Source organism: Budorcas taxicolor, chromosome 24 (assembly GCF_023091745.1).
Source record: "Budorcas taxicolor isolate Tak-1 chromosome 24, Takin1.1, whole genome shotgun sequence".
In the NCBI taxonomy this organism is placed as follows: domain Eukaryota; kingdom Metazoa; phylum Chordata; class Mammalia; order Artiodactyla; family Bovidae; genus Budorcas; species Budorcas taxicolor.
In genome coordinates this window covers 13,804,232-13,821,165 of record NC_068933.1, presented here as the reverse complement: position 1 = coordinate 13,821,165, position 16,934 = coordinate 13,804,232, and the positions used below count along the sequence as shown (strand labels likewise).

Below are 16,934 nucleotides of genomic sequence, written 5' to 3'. Positions count from 1 at the left end.
TTTTCCAGAAGGTTTCTACTAGTCTCGTGAAGCTTTGCTAGGTCACGAGAAACAGTCGTCACCATGAAGGATTTTAGTGCTTTTCTAGATATGAGGAAATACAAGAATTGGGCTCATAAAATTAGTTCCTGAGCATAGCTAACTCTCTGAAGACCTGTCCTGCCAGTTCACCCCAAGCACAGAGTGCCTCGTTTCTGCTCTCCTCCCCCGGCCCTTCGGGGGGTATCGGAGGTCAGCAGTAGCACATGATTTAATCCTTGTAGAGGTGGATGGGGAGCCCCCACAGCAAGTGCCAGTCAGCAACTGACTCCCGGTTCAGATACTAGCCGCCTGCCTTCTGGACACAGAGCTTCTCCACTCTTCTATCAGCATCTGAAGCGGTGGGGGTGAGCCGGGAGCTCGGGAAGGCCGGGGTGTTAGGACACCCGGTCCCTACATCTGCGGGTGGCCTGGAGGTTCTAAACTGGACACAACCTCTGTCTTTCTGGACTATGATGCCTCCTCCTGGAAAGAAAAGGTAGATTTAATTAATAGGGCTCCACACCCTACGTGGGCTTGGCAAAATCCTTAGAAGCTTTTTTGCATTCACTTTGAAAACGCCCCCAGGGGCCTCTCAGAGTAGCAGCTGGGCCGGCTTTCTGGAAGGGGCTGCACCACGTTTAAGCCAGGGGTGATCCCACTAGGGTGAACATCCGTCTCAGACGCGCTAGGGGTCCTCACGCTGGAGCCCAGCCTGGTTGCCGCTGCAGCGGTGGTATCCTTTCAGCGCGCGCTGCGGGGAGGCAGGGAACTGGGGGTGCAGGGACCCGGGGATGGGGGACCCGGGGACGCGGGGACCCGAGGATGGGGGGATCCGGGGGTGCAGTGGAGGGGAGCCTGAGTGCGTGCCTGCGTGCGGAGTCCGCGCTCACCCGCCCAGCCAGGGTTTCTGCAGGTCATCCCAGCAGGTACAAGAAAACCTTTTCGCTGGCTCGTCACAGCTGGGTTCTGATTTTAAAACATAAAGGCGCCTTGTCCTGAAGTCACCCAGCCTGTCTAACCACTTTGGAAATTTCTTTCTGCTTCGAAGAACTCGGAGTGGAGTCAGTCATGCGACGACGTCCTCCTGCGTCCTGAGCTAGCATTGTTCACGCACTGAGCCTCTCGCAAGGGGAGGCCCTGGTTTCATCTTCTGGGAGGCAGCTGGTGGCAACACTTGAAAAGAAAGGTTCAGCTTACCCAACCCTCTCAGACACTCTTGACTTTGAAAGCAGCAAATACTCTACTACCTGATAGAGGAAGAATGATTAACCTGAAAAATAAAACATCGTGGTTAATGGTTGTAAGTGGGCACCTACCCCTCCTTTGACCAAACTTTAATCAGGCTCCTCTGGAGACCTTTGCTCAACCAGGTCTGACAGGCTTCTCTGCCTGTCCATGGAGAATGGTACTCGACCATCTCCGCTGCCTTCAGCCGGCATTCTGTTGAGTTGGTCTAGCAAAAATCCCTCTTACCCCTTAGGGTTTGCCTCAGCAATAAAAAAACAAATATCCCCAGGTGGCTCAGTGCTAAAGGATCCACCAGCCAATGCAGGAGATGAGGGTTCGATCCCTGGGTTGGGAAGATCCCCTGGTGAAGGAAATAGCAACCCACTCCAGTATTCTTGCCTGGGAAATCCCATGGACAGAGGAGACTGGTGGGCTACAGTCCATGGGGTCACAAAGAGTAGGACATGGCAGAGTAACTAAGCAACAACAAATTTCCCATCCACTGATGCCCACCGGCTCCTTGCCTTCAAATCCACACTCATCTCTGTCAGAGTTGAATCTGATCTCGCTCCCCTACAAAACCCCATCGCAATAGCCTCTCTTGAATAAGTCTGGCTAACCGTCATTAACAAGTATCCCAAATAATTTTTTAACAGTATCTGCGTCTGTGTTGAAAGATCCACCATGCTGTGATCATCGGTTTTCAAAGAATTCATAGAAAATCCATTTATTAAACATCATTGAATCTTTCCTCTGTATCAGGCTCTTGCACTAATTCCTCCAGGGAATCACTTGGGACCTCTGTAATATTGATTTGTAATGTGTGGTTGGCCCAGGTTTGCAGAAGTGAGTGTCTGACAGAAGTTTGTAGAAGTTTTCTTGTTGGTCTCATTCTCACAGCTGAAGATTCCTTGCCAACTTTACTTTTCAAAGCAGAGACTTTACAGGGGTAAACACAGGCGTAAGAATCCCTCTGGGGACCTCCCTGGTGGTCCAGCAGTTAAGAATCTGCCTTCCAAGACTGAGGACATGGGTTGCATCCCCGGTCAGGGAACTAAGATCCCACATGCCCTGGGGCAACTAACCCACGTGCTGCTACTGACCCCATACTCTGGAGCCCACGCCCTGCATGAAGACCCAGCATAGCCTAAATGAAATAAAGTTAAAAAAGAAAAAAAAAAAGAATCCCTCTGTTCAGATGAAGCCAGATGGAGGGCACTGAGCGTCCCTATAGAGGGGACAACAGTCACCAAAATGTAGAAAGTCCTCACACCAGCTCCCCTGTGTTGCAGTCTCTCATTTACGATTATTTCATAAGATAGAAGAAAAGGAGAGGACCAGTAAACCAAAACAAAAACCAAAGCTCTTGGCTAACAAAGAGTTAGTTAAGGCATGCCTCATTACCCTGAAAATTATAAAGAGAAAGAAGTTATTAAAAATTCTTTCTTTCCTATAGGAACTATTTATTAGAGTAATTACTAGACCTAGTAGGTGAGGGGGGAAGAATGCTTCTCAACAGCATAATTCTAGCCAATAAATGCAGGCTAGCATATTAAAATTATATTTTGCAACTTCTAATTAAGTGACTGATTCAGACAATTGCCACTGATGGATGTTTAGCTGAACCTTATAATAAAGGGATTAGGCCGTCATCCTGTAAGCCCACTAATCCATTTCAGCATCACTAAAAGTGAGGCAATCAGACCTGTGTGGCAATAGATATGCATGAGATCAACTGTGAGATATTCTTAAAAAAAAAAAAATGGGGAAAGGGAGGAGGTAGGTAGAAAGGGACTCGGGCAAGCTTTAAACCCTAATTCCTAGTCCACAGGAAATCCAGGGGAGAGAGAAACAAGCTCAATGACACAGTGGGAAGCAACCAGCCAACACCAGGGTGTGGACTACTTTACAGGACACTGACCTCGTTTCTTCAACAGGTCAATGATAAGGCATAGAAGTGGGGAAGGGACTGTTCTACAGTAAATGAAGCTCAAAAAAGCCTTGGGACATAATTAAACATAACGATGGACCTTGTTAGGATGCTGATTGAAACAAACCAACTCTAAAAAGACTGCTTAGTCCATTAGGGAAAATTGAACATATATTGTATATTAGGCAACTTCTAAGGAATTACTGGCAACTTATTAGATGTAATAATATTATTGCATTGTATGTTTTTTTAAGTCCTTTTATTTATGGGTGAAATTATACAAAAGGGGAATAGATGTGGGTACAGTGCTATGTAGACGGTAGATAGCAAAGTATTCATGGTTACAGAGCTGAGTAGAAGCATGGAGGTGTATTATAGCCTCTTCTCTTGTATATGTTTGGAAATTTTCTCTATAAAAGAGTAAAATGAATTAAGTGGTAGGAATTACAACCAGAGAAAATATTGTAAATGTAGTCTGAACAACTTGTAGGCACTAACACCTCTGATAGACATATGAGCTGCTGCTGCTGCTGCTAAGTCGCTTCAGTCGTGTCCGACTCTGTGCGACCCCAGAGACGGCAGCCCACCAGGCTCCCCCATCCCTGGGATTCTCCAGGCAAGAACACTGGAGTGGGTTGCCATTTCCTTCTCCAATGCATGAAAGTGAAAAGTGAAGTGAAGTCGCTCAGTCAACACATGAACTATCCTGTGTTTAAACAATTCAATATTTAAACACATCTTGAATGTAGGGCTCCCTACTGTTTCCTGGTAAGTTGGGTATTTGGGATTCAGTCCTTTGTTCAGACTATGGTTTTTGATTACCATCCAGGGTCAAACATTTTTCAAGCTGCAACTCAATACTCTGATGAGAGCATTATACAACTAACAAGAAGACAGACTTTGTTCAAAATTATCAAATTCTAACAGAAATAGCTCTGCTCTCCAGAAGCAGCAGTGCTGAAGAGCAGCGAGCATTCTTTCAGTTTTCAATGAGTTTCATTCCTCCCCTAATTCTCTTTATCACTAAATGTGAACCTCTCAGGCAGGGAAAACAAAGCCAGCGCTACTCAGCGGTGCAAGTCTGTCTACATTAAGAGAGCTTGGCGTGCGAGGAGGTGGGCAGGAGCCGATACCAGCCAGCACCTCTTCATCACCTGACCTGTCTAGTTTACAAACTTTTATGTCTTAAAAACCCAGCTCCTGGAAACAGTGTTGGTTCAGCGGCGATGGAAACACATTCCCTACAGGAAAAACTCCCAGGAATTTCATTAGGAACGTGGAAGCCACTCCAGTGTCACTCCAGGAGTCAGCCCCTCCTCTCTGCTGCTTCCTCACTCACACTCTATAATCACCTCCACTGGGCTTCCTCTCTACCTTGAATCTTTTATGAATTTTTTTATCATGGAAAATTGCAGACATATCCAAAAGTACAGCCCCCCAGGCACTCTTTACCTGCTTTAAAGAATGATCAACGTTTTGCAAATTTTGTTTCATCCACTTCTTACTGACCTAGGTTGTCTTCCGGTTTTTTGTTTTCTGGAGCATTTTAAAGCCATCCCCACACATCTCATCAGTTCACCGGTCTTGTGCCCACCTCTATTGCATTCATTGCATGGCAGCATCTTGTGCTGGACTGCTGGTCCTCAGGAAGAGGATTCCTTTATGCTTTAGCCGCTGACACAGAAACTGGCCCATGACAAGCGCTCTGAACGCTTGGAAGTCAACGTGTAATTAAGGGCAACAGCGTTGCTGCCAGACTTAAGAATAGGTCTCAGTCACAGAGTGTGCAATGCCTCAGTCATCAAACCCATATTTAGCCAAAATTCATTTATTTAGGAGCAAACACTGGCAGCCTTAGAGCCGTAGCTGTGTAGCGTGGAGGTTCAGCACGTGGGCTCTGCAGGCAGAGGGCCTGGATTTGAATCCCAGCTCTCCCACCACGTGCCATGTCATTGGCTAAGACAGGTTGCATTTTCCAAAGATTGCAGTGAGCTCTCCTGTCCCTGCTCTTCTTCTAGGATGTGACCATTTCCCCAGCAAGAGGTAGGGTTCATGTTCCCTCCTCTTAAAGGTGCATGGGCCTGTGAGCATCATGGAAGTGACGTTCTGTGCTACCCAAGGCCAGGTCACAGAAGGGAATGAGGCTTCTGTCTTCCTGGCTGCACCAGCCACACCGGAGCTCTATGCCGCCATGTAAGCACCCAAGCATTCTGAGACCGCCATGCTGTGAGGAAGCCCAAAGACCACCTGGAAATGTCCTGGGACTACATGGAGAGATACCTGGCTAACCCCATGCGGCTTCAGCCTCCTTGTTCTCACCATCCTATTTCCTACTTCACCTACTGTCAAACAGCTGCATGAGTGAACCCAAACCAGAAATGCCCAGACAAGCTCTTCCTCAATTCCTGACCCACTGACAGCATAATGACTGACTGTTGTGTTCAGCCATCAAGTATTGGGATGATTTGCTGTGCAGTGATAACCAGAACATTGGGCAAGTTACTTAACTTCTGTGCCTCAGTTTCCACATCTTTAAAATGGGGATGATAATAATAGCATCTACTCCACACTGGGCTTTTCTGAGTATTAAACAAATGAGGTTAAGACCAAAAATCACCTGGTACTCTGTGGCCCTCAATAAATATTGGCAATTATCATTTTGGAAACATACATGGTTTAGAAATCCTGGCCAACCTAATAGATATCATTTGCAAGGCGATGGCATCCCACTCCAGTACTCTTGCCTGGAAAATCCCATGGACGGAAAAGCCTGGTAGGCTACAGTCCATGGGGTGCCGAAGAGTCGGACATGACTGAGCAAGCTCACTTTTATTTTTCGTTTTCATGCATTGGAGAAGGAAACGGCAACCCACTCCAGTGTTCTTGCCTGGAGAATCCCAGGGACAGCGGAGCCTGGTGGGCTGTCATCTCTGGGGTCGTACAGAGTCGGACATGACTGAAGCGACTCAGCAGCAGCAGCAACACATGCCAGGCAGGCTGATACATTCTGTGTGAGAAGTGTTTTCCATAAATGAAAAACCAGCTGCAAGGTGGCTATGAGTTTTGCATTCTCTGAACGACTGGGGAGAAACTAGAATTTAAAGCATGGCTCAACCTATCATTTGCACGGTATATGTCACCGGAAACGCAGGCGTGCCTGGCAGGGCTGACTCTGGTAAAACACGCTTCAGAAAGCAGACACAAAAGGCCCGGTGAACACTGTCTCTTTCGCTCCCAGGCGCAAGTAAATTGAGTGGAAGGGAAAGTTTCTCACCAATTTGACCTTGGAAGAGAACCTGAATGTACTTAAGCCAAGAATTTCTTTTCTCGTGCGTGAAAACACGGGGCTTTACACTCATTTGGCGAACTGTATGCAGCCCTTCGGTAGCTGTCTGAGAATGGCATCGTTGACTAAAGTACAAAGAAGATGGTGGGAATGGGGCTCACTCATCAAAGGATGGCATGAATATCCCCTGTTGGAAATGTTTCAGAACACAAATGCACAGCAAGAGCAAGTCACACTTCTATTTGCTATCACATGTTCATTCAACAATCTCTAATCACCAATGTTGCACCTAACCACTTCCTGAAAATTACAGTCGTTACTATCAATTCTCTCAACCGGTAAGTAACACAATCCATCTTAAGCTTTTTTTTTTTTTTTTACTTAGTGTAAAAAGTACTAGGAGTTGGGACACTTTTGGTGCCTTTTCTGGGGTTTTAGATCAAGAGAGGAAGTTTCAGAAAGGTACATGTGGAGGCCACATAGACGCTCCTCACTGAAAGAGTGAGTTTAGCTTTCCCACTTGTTTCTTCCTTGAAAGCACCCCCTCTTTCTTTGCAACACCAATGTGGAAATTACAGCGCAGAATTCTTCAGAGCTATTGTTAGGGACAGCATCAAGAAGAGAGGCCTTTCATATTCTGGGTGGAGCTATGAACGGGCCATGAAAGAAATGACTGAATGAGAACAAAAGAATCTTTTTTTCAAGTAAGCTGAAGACATTAAAAAAAAAAAAAAAAAATCCATCCAAGAGCCATGATCCCATACAGTCCCTTAAAAAGAAGAATTCAAAGATAAGGAACCTAACACTTCATGAGGAAAACTGAGTTGAAGTTATAATTTTAGGATCGTAAGAATATAAAATGAAGCAAACTGGAAATCATTTTTATTCCAAAGACATTACTGTCCTCATCCTCTTGGTAACACTCCACACTGATTAAAAACCAGTGCTTACTTTCAAGAATCAGAAAGCAAACTTTAGTCACTCCCCGAAAGCCAAAATTTTAAATCCTTTATTTAAAAATGTGTTCCCCTGAGTGATGCATAGTACTGGTAAGGAGTAGTAGTGAGACCCAAATGGTGACACCGGGGTCAGAGAGGAGACAGGAGCCTCTCAGGAGGGACAGAGGGGCTGTGGCTGAAGCACAGAGGCTCCAAGGGAAAGGCTCTGCGGTCCTTCTGGACACTTGTAACCTCAGTGAGTCAACGGCTCCTGCAATGCTGTGATAGCTCTGTTTGGGGAACCCAGGCAAGATCACCATTTCATGTATTTCTGAATCAAAATTTGCTGTAATTTAAGTAAATGGAATACATGTGCAGTAAAATGAACGACATGGGAGGATTCCTGGTTGAGAAAGGATTACGCTCCTGAGGGGAAGCGCAGGCCGATTTATGCGGTGTATTTGCACTCACAGAGATCACACTGACATCACGGCTAGTGATGCTGAAGTGGATGCCAGTGACCCACGTGTCCTAACACGCCCTGGGTACTTCGTGTCTGACAATGGCGGTGTACACACAGGAGACGTTTATTATGTGAGTACGGCATCAGATGCACCTTTGAGTTTTTCAAACTGCAGGTTACATCCTGTTAGTGAGTCATGAAATCAATTCGTTACACCAAGAACATCTTTTAACAAAACAGAGTAGGATATAAAATAAAAGAGCATAGAGAAAACATAACTTCATGGCAGTTTTGTTTACAGTCCCTCTGGTGTTTTTATCATCCTCATAACATGCCTCCCAGGTGGTATTATCATCATATCATCCATGTCTTCCAGGTAAGAAGCTGAGACACACAAAGGGCAACATAAGCAAAGTCACCAGAGCTGGGACTTGGCCCTGGAACAATCCAATGAGCTGCTGTGGTCTCCCCCTGAGCAGCGGGGACAACAGGGAACTCAGATTCCCCCAGCCCATCACAGCCCCTGGCTCCAGAACACACCCCCCACCACACACACTTCTGCAACGGTGTTTCCCAGCAAAAGCCGCTCCACAGAGCAGCTATCCAACAAGCTCAAAATAAATAAAAGATACACACAAGCATGTGTGAAAGAGAAAGTTATTTATTTACATCATTCTTTTCCTTTTTACAACTCCTATACTTTTAAATAATAAAAATTTCTGAACAACGGGGGAGTTTTACATTAAGATATTTTAACAGAGGATTTTCACAATATGTTTATGTACATGAATTTTCAAGAGTTTTAAACAGTTCTTTTCAACCTGCATGACATAACTAAAAGCTCTAGAACTTTAGATTTAGACCTTGCATCTTCCTCTAAAACTTTCAGTTTAGAAGATTATGCTGAGCATCTTGCAGTTCAGATCCTGACAGGTGAGGATCTTGTTTACGAACCTGCTTTATAAACGAACCAAGCAAGCTGAACCTATCTGAAATGTTTTGGTGGTAAGCAAAGGTTGTTTTTTTAAGACATCTTAAACTGCTTTCATTAAAACTTTTTGGAAGCTGTCTCTGTCAGTCCCGTGACTGCTTTCTGGTTCCTCTGTATGGACTCTGAACAGACGTTAGATGCATGAGAACAGATTTATTCTATTCCATCTCTGGTTTAGCCAACTCTCAAAGGCACCCACGGGGATTCCAAGCTTTCCGGGGGAGACACTGGTGCTTGACTCCCCTTTTCCAGGCGTATTTCAGAGACTTAACTTTCTTCGGCTACTGCACATATAAAACCCCCTTAACTGGGAAGATGCCCGTGTCCACAAAACAACTTTCAACAAAAACAAAGGGCTAACACCCTTTCACGTCACGCTGACAGATTTCAAATATTTATTAGTCAAACTAGAAGAGAAATTTTCCTAATATTTTAGGATGACTTCCTCTGAAGAGTTGGTGTAACATCCATTAAAAAATAGAGAAGATTAACCTGTACCATGATCAAGTACAGCTCACCAGGAAACAATCACACAGTTTCTGTCCAGTTTCTCCAAGAACGGCTGAGGCCCGTCCTGAATCTCACGCGGCTGCGATGGAGGCATCGTCCATGAGCCGGCCCTGTGGCTTCGGAGGGGAAAACAAGGAGGGTTTGCAAGGTAAGAATGACGACAGAAGTGCTGTTAACTGGAGAGAGTCTGCAAGTACTTGGAACTGTTTCACAGACACAGAATAAACATGTGCAAGTTTCCAAACAAGCTTATGTTCATCTGTCTCCTTTCCCCACCTTTTCTCGCCACGTGAGCCTGGGGACAGCGACCTCGCAGCCTCCGTGTGGCCCGCTCCCTCTGTTCCTGGTGGCAAGCTTACCAGCACATCACATCCTCTGCCCGTGGAGTCCCCTCGCCCCCTAACCTGCAGCCACCACCCACCCGTCAGTGTACGGTGGGCGACAGGGCGCCTAGCCACCACTCCTGCTCGAGTGGGAAAGCTTTACCCTCCCTCTCGTGCTCAGCCTGTGTCCCGAGCTTTAAGCAGGCCACAAACCTGAGCTGCCAGCAAGCTCCTTGGGACTCAAGGGCTCCCCTTCTCCTGTTTGGGAAAGAGTGATGTGTCATGAACTCTACGGTGTGTAACTACAAATACTGCGAGGACCGAAGCAGAGGATAAACATAGAATGCCCCTTTCTCGAAGTTCACTGACCGAAAAATTTTAAAACATGACATCGGAAGAGGAAAAGGTAACAGTCAATAAAAGATATCGTGACTGCTTTTAGGTGTAAAATTTGACAAGTCAGAAAGTCTGACAACACCCCAGAGAGTCATCAAGTAGTTAAAAGAATGAGATTCCTGCAAATGACCATATTATGCTGACGGACTTTAAAAGCAGACCTTTGTGGGGAGAGCAGGAGGGGCACCAGACCAGCGTGAGAACCACAGCACCACAGGCCGACGGCTGTGCGTTAAGCTGACGGTCCTGGGGGTTCCCTGAGGCAGGGAAGGGGTCCTCCTGCTCTGCTCTGTTGCTGGGAGGTTTCATACGTGTAGGTACACATGCATGCATGTGTGAGTGAGGCAACTGAAGCTCAATGCAGGAATGGAACGAATAGAAGGCTAGGTCAATCAAAGCACAGGAACCTGGAAATCATATCACGGTTTAAAAAAATCAAAACATTAAGCCCGAGTATAGTTTCCAACTGGTGATCACTTTTAGAAAAGACCCAAATCCAGTAGCATTGCACAGTTATTAGAATCAGAAAAGTTCAGGGACTGTATTCAGAAAATTAATCCATTTTGATTAAAAACGAGTTACAAATTGACTACAATTTTAAAATATATTTCTAAAAAATAAATTATAAAGTAAAATAAAAAATTTTTTAAAGAATAAAATAGAAATATATTTTACTAAGCCAAAGGAAACACATGTTTAAGGATGCCATGAAGATAAATCTTCATTTGCCCAAAGGAATAAAAACCTTTAAAATTAGATCTAAGAAAAAAATCTATAAAATAGAAAATAAAAAATTGATAAAATAGTAACTTAGTAAGAAACAAGTAGCAATATTGCCAAATTTATGTAGTAACAGTCAAAATACTAACATTGCTAGTCTCAAAATACTACTTAGTGACGTTTACGTGAAAAAACTGTGGTGTTGGAGAAGATTCTTGAGAGTCCCTTGGACTGCAAGGAGATTAAACCAGTCCATCCTAAAGGAAATCAGTCCTGAATATTCATTGAAAGGACAGATGCTGAAGCTGAACTCCAATACTTTGGCCACCTGATGAGAAGAACTGACTTATCTGAAAAGACTCCGATGCTTGGAAAGATTGAAGGTGGGAGGAGAAGGGGACGACAGAGGATGAGATGGTTGGATGGCATCACCGACTCGATGGACATGAGTTTGGGCAAGCTCCAGGAGTTGGTGAAGGACAGGGAAGCCTGGCGTGCTGCAGTCCATGGGGTCGCAAAGAATCGGACACAACTGAACAACTGAACTGACTGACTGACGTGAAAAAACATCTACTTCCATTTGTTTCCAAGACAATAAAAAACAGAAAATGTCTAAGCCTCACCTTTACAAAAATACTGGTTGGTATGAAGCGCCTGAGCAGTTGATTTGTGAAGTTGGGAAACCTGAGCAAGTTGATGTTGAGAGACGGCAGCTGCTGGTACCCAGCCATCAGAGGGTAGAAGTTATATAACATCTCCTGTTCCGTGCCAGGGAGGATACGTAATCGAATCTAAATCACAAAGTGACAGAAAAAGATAAACACATCCATGTATCAGAAAAACTTCCAACAGCTACATGTTGTTACCTGTCGCATTCTGGCAAATGATCAGACACTTAAATCCTGAGAAATATTTGTACCCTCTCCTATTCCATCTTCTAGACAGACACCAAAATGTAGGGCTGAATTAATGAGGCCAGAACCACACAGGTAACAAGTGTAACACAAACATGTGCATGGTTTCTCAGTTTCCACCAACAGCAAAAGGCAACCTGTACTTGCTTAACAATCCAAACACTAGACAGCTCAGCATTTCCTGTGTTTCAGACCAGGCAGGCGTTACAGCCACAGTGCGCTATGGGATAATCTATAGAAGAGCATCTCTGCAGACACTATGTTAACAGGAGAGGAGCTGGCTGTTTCCTGTGTTTTGTCTTAGGGATTTTACCTTTGTGGTAAGGCAAGTACCTTCAGGGCAAAAGGAAAGAGAACTACCTGGTAAGATTTTCAGTACTTTATCTAATTATTTTCAAGTCAATATGTGAAAGAGATCAGGACAATCAAGAAAAGCCTACTCATTTGCAAATGAATACATAAAGGTATTCATGTATCATGCATCAGAGATAATACATGCGTGTGTGAACCAACATATTCAGCCAACAGTATACTTTGAGTATATTAATATTATAAATTTATATCAGTGTACAGACTTATAGTACACTTCATGAGTAATTTTACTTTCATTTAACAGCAAACACAGCACTCAGGACATGCTAGCCAGATGGTTGACTCAGGGTGAATACTACTTGGCCTTATTACAAGTTTACACCCTTATTATTACACCCTTATTATTAATAATAAAAAGCATGTCCTGACCACTGAGGTGTATCTGTTGCCATTCTGACAGAGGAGGATAGTATTCTTACTGAAAACATGGTTTTGCCTGAGAGCATGTTCCACCCAAAAATCTGATGAACTTTTCCACCTCTGATATGAAGACATGAAGAAAAACATCTGAATCATGTATTTCTCTATGTGGATACAAAATTGTGCCTACACGTAACACAGATAACTCTATGTAGGATCAAAATCTCTAAAAAATTATACTGATAGTTCAGAAGCAAATTAGGCTTTTAATCTGTGCAGTTATGCTTCAAAAGATCTCAAATTTAAAGATACACGCACACAAATGCATTAGCAATAAAAGGAATAGTTTTAAATTTTCAGGAATTCTATCAGTCCAGGGAATTGTGAACTCTTGTTTTATATGGAGAAAGAACCTCTATGTGTGATCTCAATATGGAAAGGGTGGCCCATTTAACCCACTTCTACAGCAAGTTGTAATTAAATCTTCAAAAGTACTTAAGATTCACCACTATCAAAACAAGAGGGACCACAATCAGCCTTATCAATTCATTTCTGACAGCTCTCCACTTTCTGGCCACACTCCTGTGTCTTCACAAGCAACCCCGTGAGATACAAAGTGTACCTGTTTAAGCCCTGAGAACATGAAGGCATCACTGGGCTCCACGGAAATCTCCACATCTTGAACTAAGTCAGTCTTATTCTGCAGGTGATACCTGACAGGTAGCGACTCTCTGACACGCCCGAATGATGGCAGATCTGCAGAGGTGACATTTCTCTTGGTTAAAAAAAACAACAACAAAGCTCACCATTCATGGTTTCCTTTTGTAAATAAAATTCATTCCATAGACATGGAATTATTTAAATTAATGATAGCACTGCATTGTTGTTAATGTATGGATGCGAGAGTTGGACTGTGAAGAAAGCTGAGCGCCGAAGAATTGATGCTTTTGAACTGTGGTGTTGGAGAAGACTCTTGAGAGTCCCTAGGACTGCAAGGAGATCAGCCCTGGGATTTCTTTGGAAGGACTGATGCTAAAGCTGAAACTCCAGTACTTTGGCCACCTCATGCGAACAGTTGACTCATTGGAAAAAGACTCTGATGCTGGGAGGGATTGGGGGCAGGAGGAGAAGGGGACGACAGAGGATGAGATGGCTGGATTTCGTCACTGACTCGATGGACGTGAGTCTGAGTGAACTCCGGGAGTTGGTGATAGACAGGGAGGCCTGGCGTGCTGTGATTCATGGGGTCGCAAAGAGTCGGACACGACTGAGCGACTGAACTGAACTGAAGAAAATTCTCTGATTGGAAAATAGCCACAGGGCTATGATAAAGCAGGCTAAGAAGAACCAAAGTCTCCTTCTACAATTGATTTGGCTCAGAAAGGGTCTTGGCTACCAAAAGCTGAACTACCTTTTAGAAATAATTTCTTAAACCCACAAAAAATTTCCCTAAATATCAATAATGGCTTGAGATGGGATGACAGACCTTATGGGCTCCTTGGTGGAAATTATGATGTATTTTTGTCACAACCTTTAACCTGAATTTGATCAAGACTATAGATCTAACTGGGCTTCCCAGGTGTCACAGTGGTAAGGAATCTGCCTGCAATGCAGGAGACACAGGGTTGGGAAGATCCCGGGAGGAGGAATTGGCAACCTGCTCCAATATTCTTGCCTGGGAAATGCCACGGACAGAGGAGCCTGGCAGGCCACAGTACATGGAGTCACAAAGACGTGACTGAGTGACTGAAAGCGCACACACGCACAGGTCTAACTACCAATTTACAGGGGCAGAGGAATACTTAAAAATGATGCAATGCAAGTCAGCAAATCCAGACTGCTGGCAGCTTTACAGGAGAAGGACAGTTTCTTCAACAAATGAACATCAAGGAAGTGAAGGGGGAGGTGAAGGGCGTAGAAGAGGTGATGGGGGGTAGAGGCAGCGCAGAGGGGGAGAGGCTGCCTGCCTGCCCAGGGCTTTTAAGAGTCTAGACACCAACACCAATCAACAGCAATGCAGAGGCCTTAGAACAAACTATGAAGAACATTCAGAGTCAGCTAGGGAAATTTCAACACAGCAATTTGATCATATTGCAAAATTATTGCTAATTTTTAAAGTTATCATAATGACTCTGTGATTACGTTTAGAAAAATGGCCAGTGATGTTAAAGCTGCATACTGAAATCTCTATAGATGAAATAACATTCTTGCATTTGCTTCAAAATGTTGAGAGCAGAAGGGTTTTGTAGAGGTATAGATAAAACAAGACTGGTCACTATCTACTTTTTGTAAATAGTGGGCATTTCTTGTAACGGGGAAAGTTAGAAAGAAAAATCTTAGAAGCTAAAATAAATATTCTTTTAGGATTCCATAAATCAAATAAAATGTGAGTCAGGTCACCTGCGTTCACGTGGAGAGGGATGTTTTCCACGATCACGTGGGGCAGGGTGATGACGGTGCTGATGACGGGGACGCTGTCCATGGCTGAAGTCCTATGGCAGAAGAGAGGCCCCTTAAATCCACGTTTCATGTGAAAATACATCAAAACCAGGGAACAGGGTATTCACCAACTCACTACAAAGCAAATACAAATGACCCCTTTTCTAAAGGTTTAATGGAAGGAGTTTTGTGAAGTAGGAGCTTTTCCAATCCCATTTTTGAGAACTTCCAATGAAAGAGCGTTACAACTCAAGGCTGCTATTTGGTCTCAGTGATGAAGTCAGGACTCGCATTAGAACCTAAGTCAACTGTACCAAAGAGCACATCATCTGACCCAGCGTTTTGGTAGCAAAATGTCCTCAATCGGTAGCAGAGTGGTGTAACATTACAACACGACGCCTCCTCCCACTGAGGACCGTCCCCAGAGGAGCCCAGGCCACCGGACACGCGCTGCTGTAACGGCCATGTGGGTGTGCAGGAGAAACTGAAGACCTAAAAATATTTCACTATCAGCAGACACAGTGGCATTCCAGCATTACTGAGATAAAGTGAGTAACGTTATGAAACGGTCAGATACTTTCCCCGTAGGGCAGTCAGGGTGGGAACCACAGGGGCGGCTGGCAACTATCTGACAACCCGTGGGAAGAGCCTGTACGCAGAGGTGGAACAGGTGACACTGTTTCAAAAGTGCAAAGCATTACTGAGCAAACGCCACGGGCAAAAACAGCCAACCCCTCCCTTTTAAGAAGTACCTGTCTTTACAGTATTACGGTAACACGACAGAGTAAACTAAGCAGTGCCTTCAAAACACTGTTTTAACTCCTACAAATGGGAACTGAGCTAAACACAGACATGGTAAATTCAGCAGCGTGGAAAGAAAGACAAGTTATTTTTTTAAGAAAATTATTTTTTCTTTCTTACTTTTAATAATTAGTTTTAAGATTTATAAAATAATTAAGCTGCACAAAAAAAATAGCACATGCAATGCCATGTATCCACCTCCTAGTCTAAGAGAACATAACAACAGAGCTGAAGCTTCTCGTGGATCCATTCCTGCTTGGAGCCCCCTACCCTCCGCTCCAAAAGCAACTACTAGCTTGAATTTGGCATCTAACATTCTGGTTTCTTTCTGCTTTTCCAAATTACACATAAAGCCTAGGAAGCATATGTTTTACACGGTTTCCAATTCTGCACAATCTGTTCATATCCTGAACATCTGCAGTTGCTTTGTTTCATTTACCATTGACAGGCTGTTAGCCGTAGCTCTGACTCCTTCACTCTCACTGATATACAATATTCCACTGCACAATCGTGCCACAATTTACCTAATTTCCTGTTGGTATCTAGGCTGCTTCTAATATTTTATTATAAACAGTGCTGCTATGAACACTCCCAACCATGTTCCCTTCCTGTATGTTTGAATCTTTTCTAGGACTGCATGGTATAGCCATCAGCTTACCAGGTATTGCCAAACAGATTTCCAGAGCAGCATTCCAATCATACTTCCCCTTGTGACAAACTCTACATTGTTAAACCTCTTTATTTTTTCCAAGTAGTGGGAGTACACAAATTTCAGATTACTTGTAAGGCTGACCTTCTTTCCCCTGTGTTTAGTGACCATTCAGCTTCTCCTGATCACTATGCCTACTCAAGTATTTTTCTCAACTTTCAGCTTAGAGGTTTCTTTTTAATGACCTGAAAAAGTTCTTGCTCTGAATTCGAATCCTTTGCTCATTTCAGATGTTGTTAAGTAGCCTTCCCCACTTTGTACTGTCTTTTCACATTCTTCATGGCATTTTCTAATGAACTGAAAAACTTAATTTTAAGAAATCAAATTCATCAATTTTAGAGGCTCATACTTCTAGGGTCTTATTTAAAGAAATTCTTCCCTACACCAAAGTCATAAAATGATTCTCTTATTTTTCTCCTAAAAGTAGTAAAGTTTTGCTTTTTTACAGTCAGAATTTCGATAAATCTGAAATTAATTTTCATATACAATGTACAACAGATATCCCATTTTCTCCCCAAGTCAATACTCAGTTGT

General features: G+C 43.8%; 1 protein-coding gene across 2 annotated transcripts in view; it reads right to left on the bottom strand.

Moving 5' to 3' along the window:
• Nucleotides 1-8,540: 8,540 nt before the first annotated feature.
• TRAPPC11 (trafficking protein particle complex subunit 11) overlaps nucleotides 8,541-16,934 on the bottom strand; it is a 36,982-nt gene continuing 28,588 nt past the window's right edge. The window contains exons 27-30 of one of the 2 annotated variants that reach the window (XM_052661347.1): nucleotides 14,852-14,943; nucleotides 13,074-13,207; nucleotides 11,429-11,596; nucleotides 8,541-9,482 (exon numbers count right to left, since the gene is read on the bottom strand). In XM_052661347.1, coding sequence (XP_052517307.1) covers nucleotides 9,438-9,482; nucleotides 11,429-11,596; nucleotides 13,074-13,207; nucleotides 14,852-14,943 — 439 coding nt within the window. In that variant the 3' untranslated portion in view covers nucleotides 8,541-9,437. The remainder of the gene's footprint in view (nucleotides 9,483-11,428; nucleotides 11,597-13,073; nucleotides 13,208-14,851; nucleotides 14,944-16,934) is intronic. The other variant, XM_052661348.1, reaches the window with a different exon arrangement.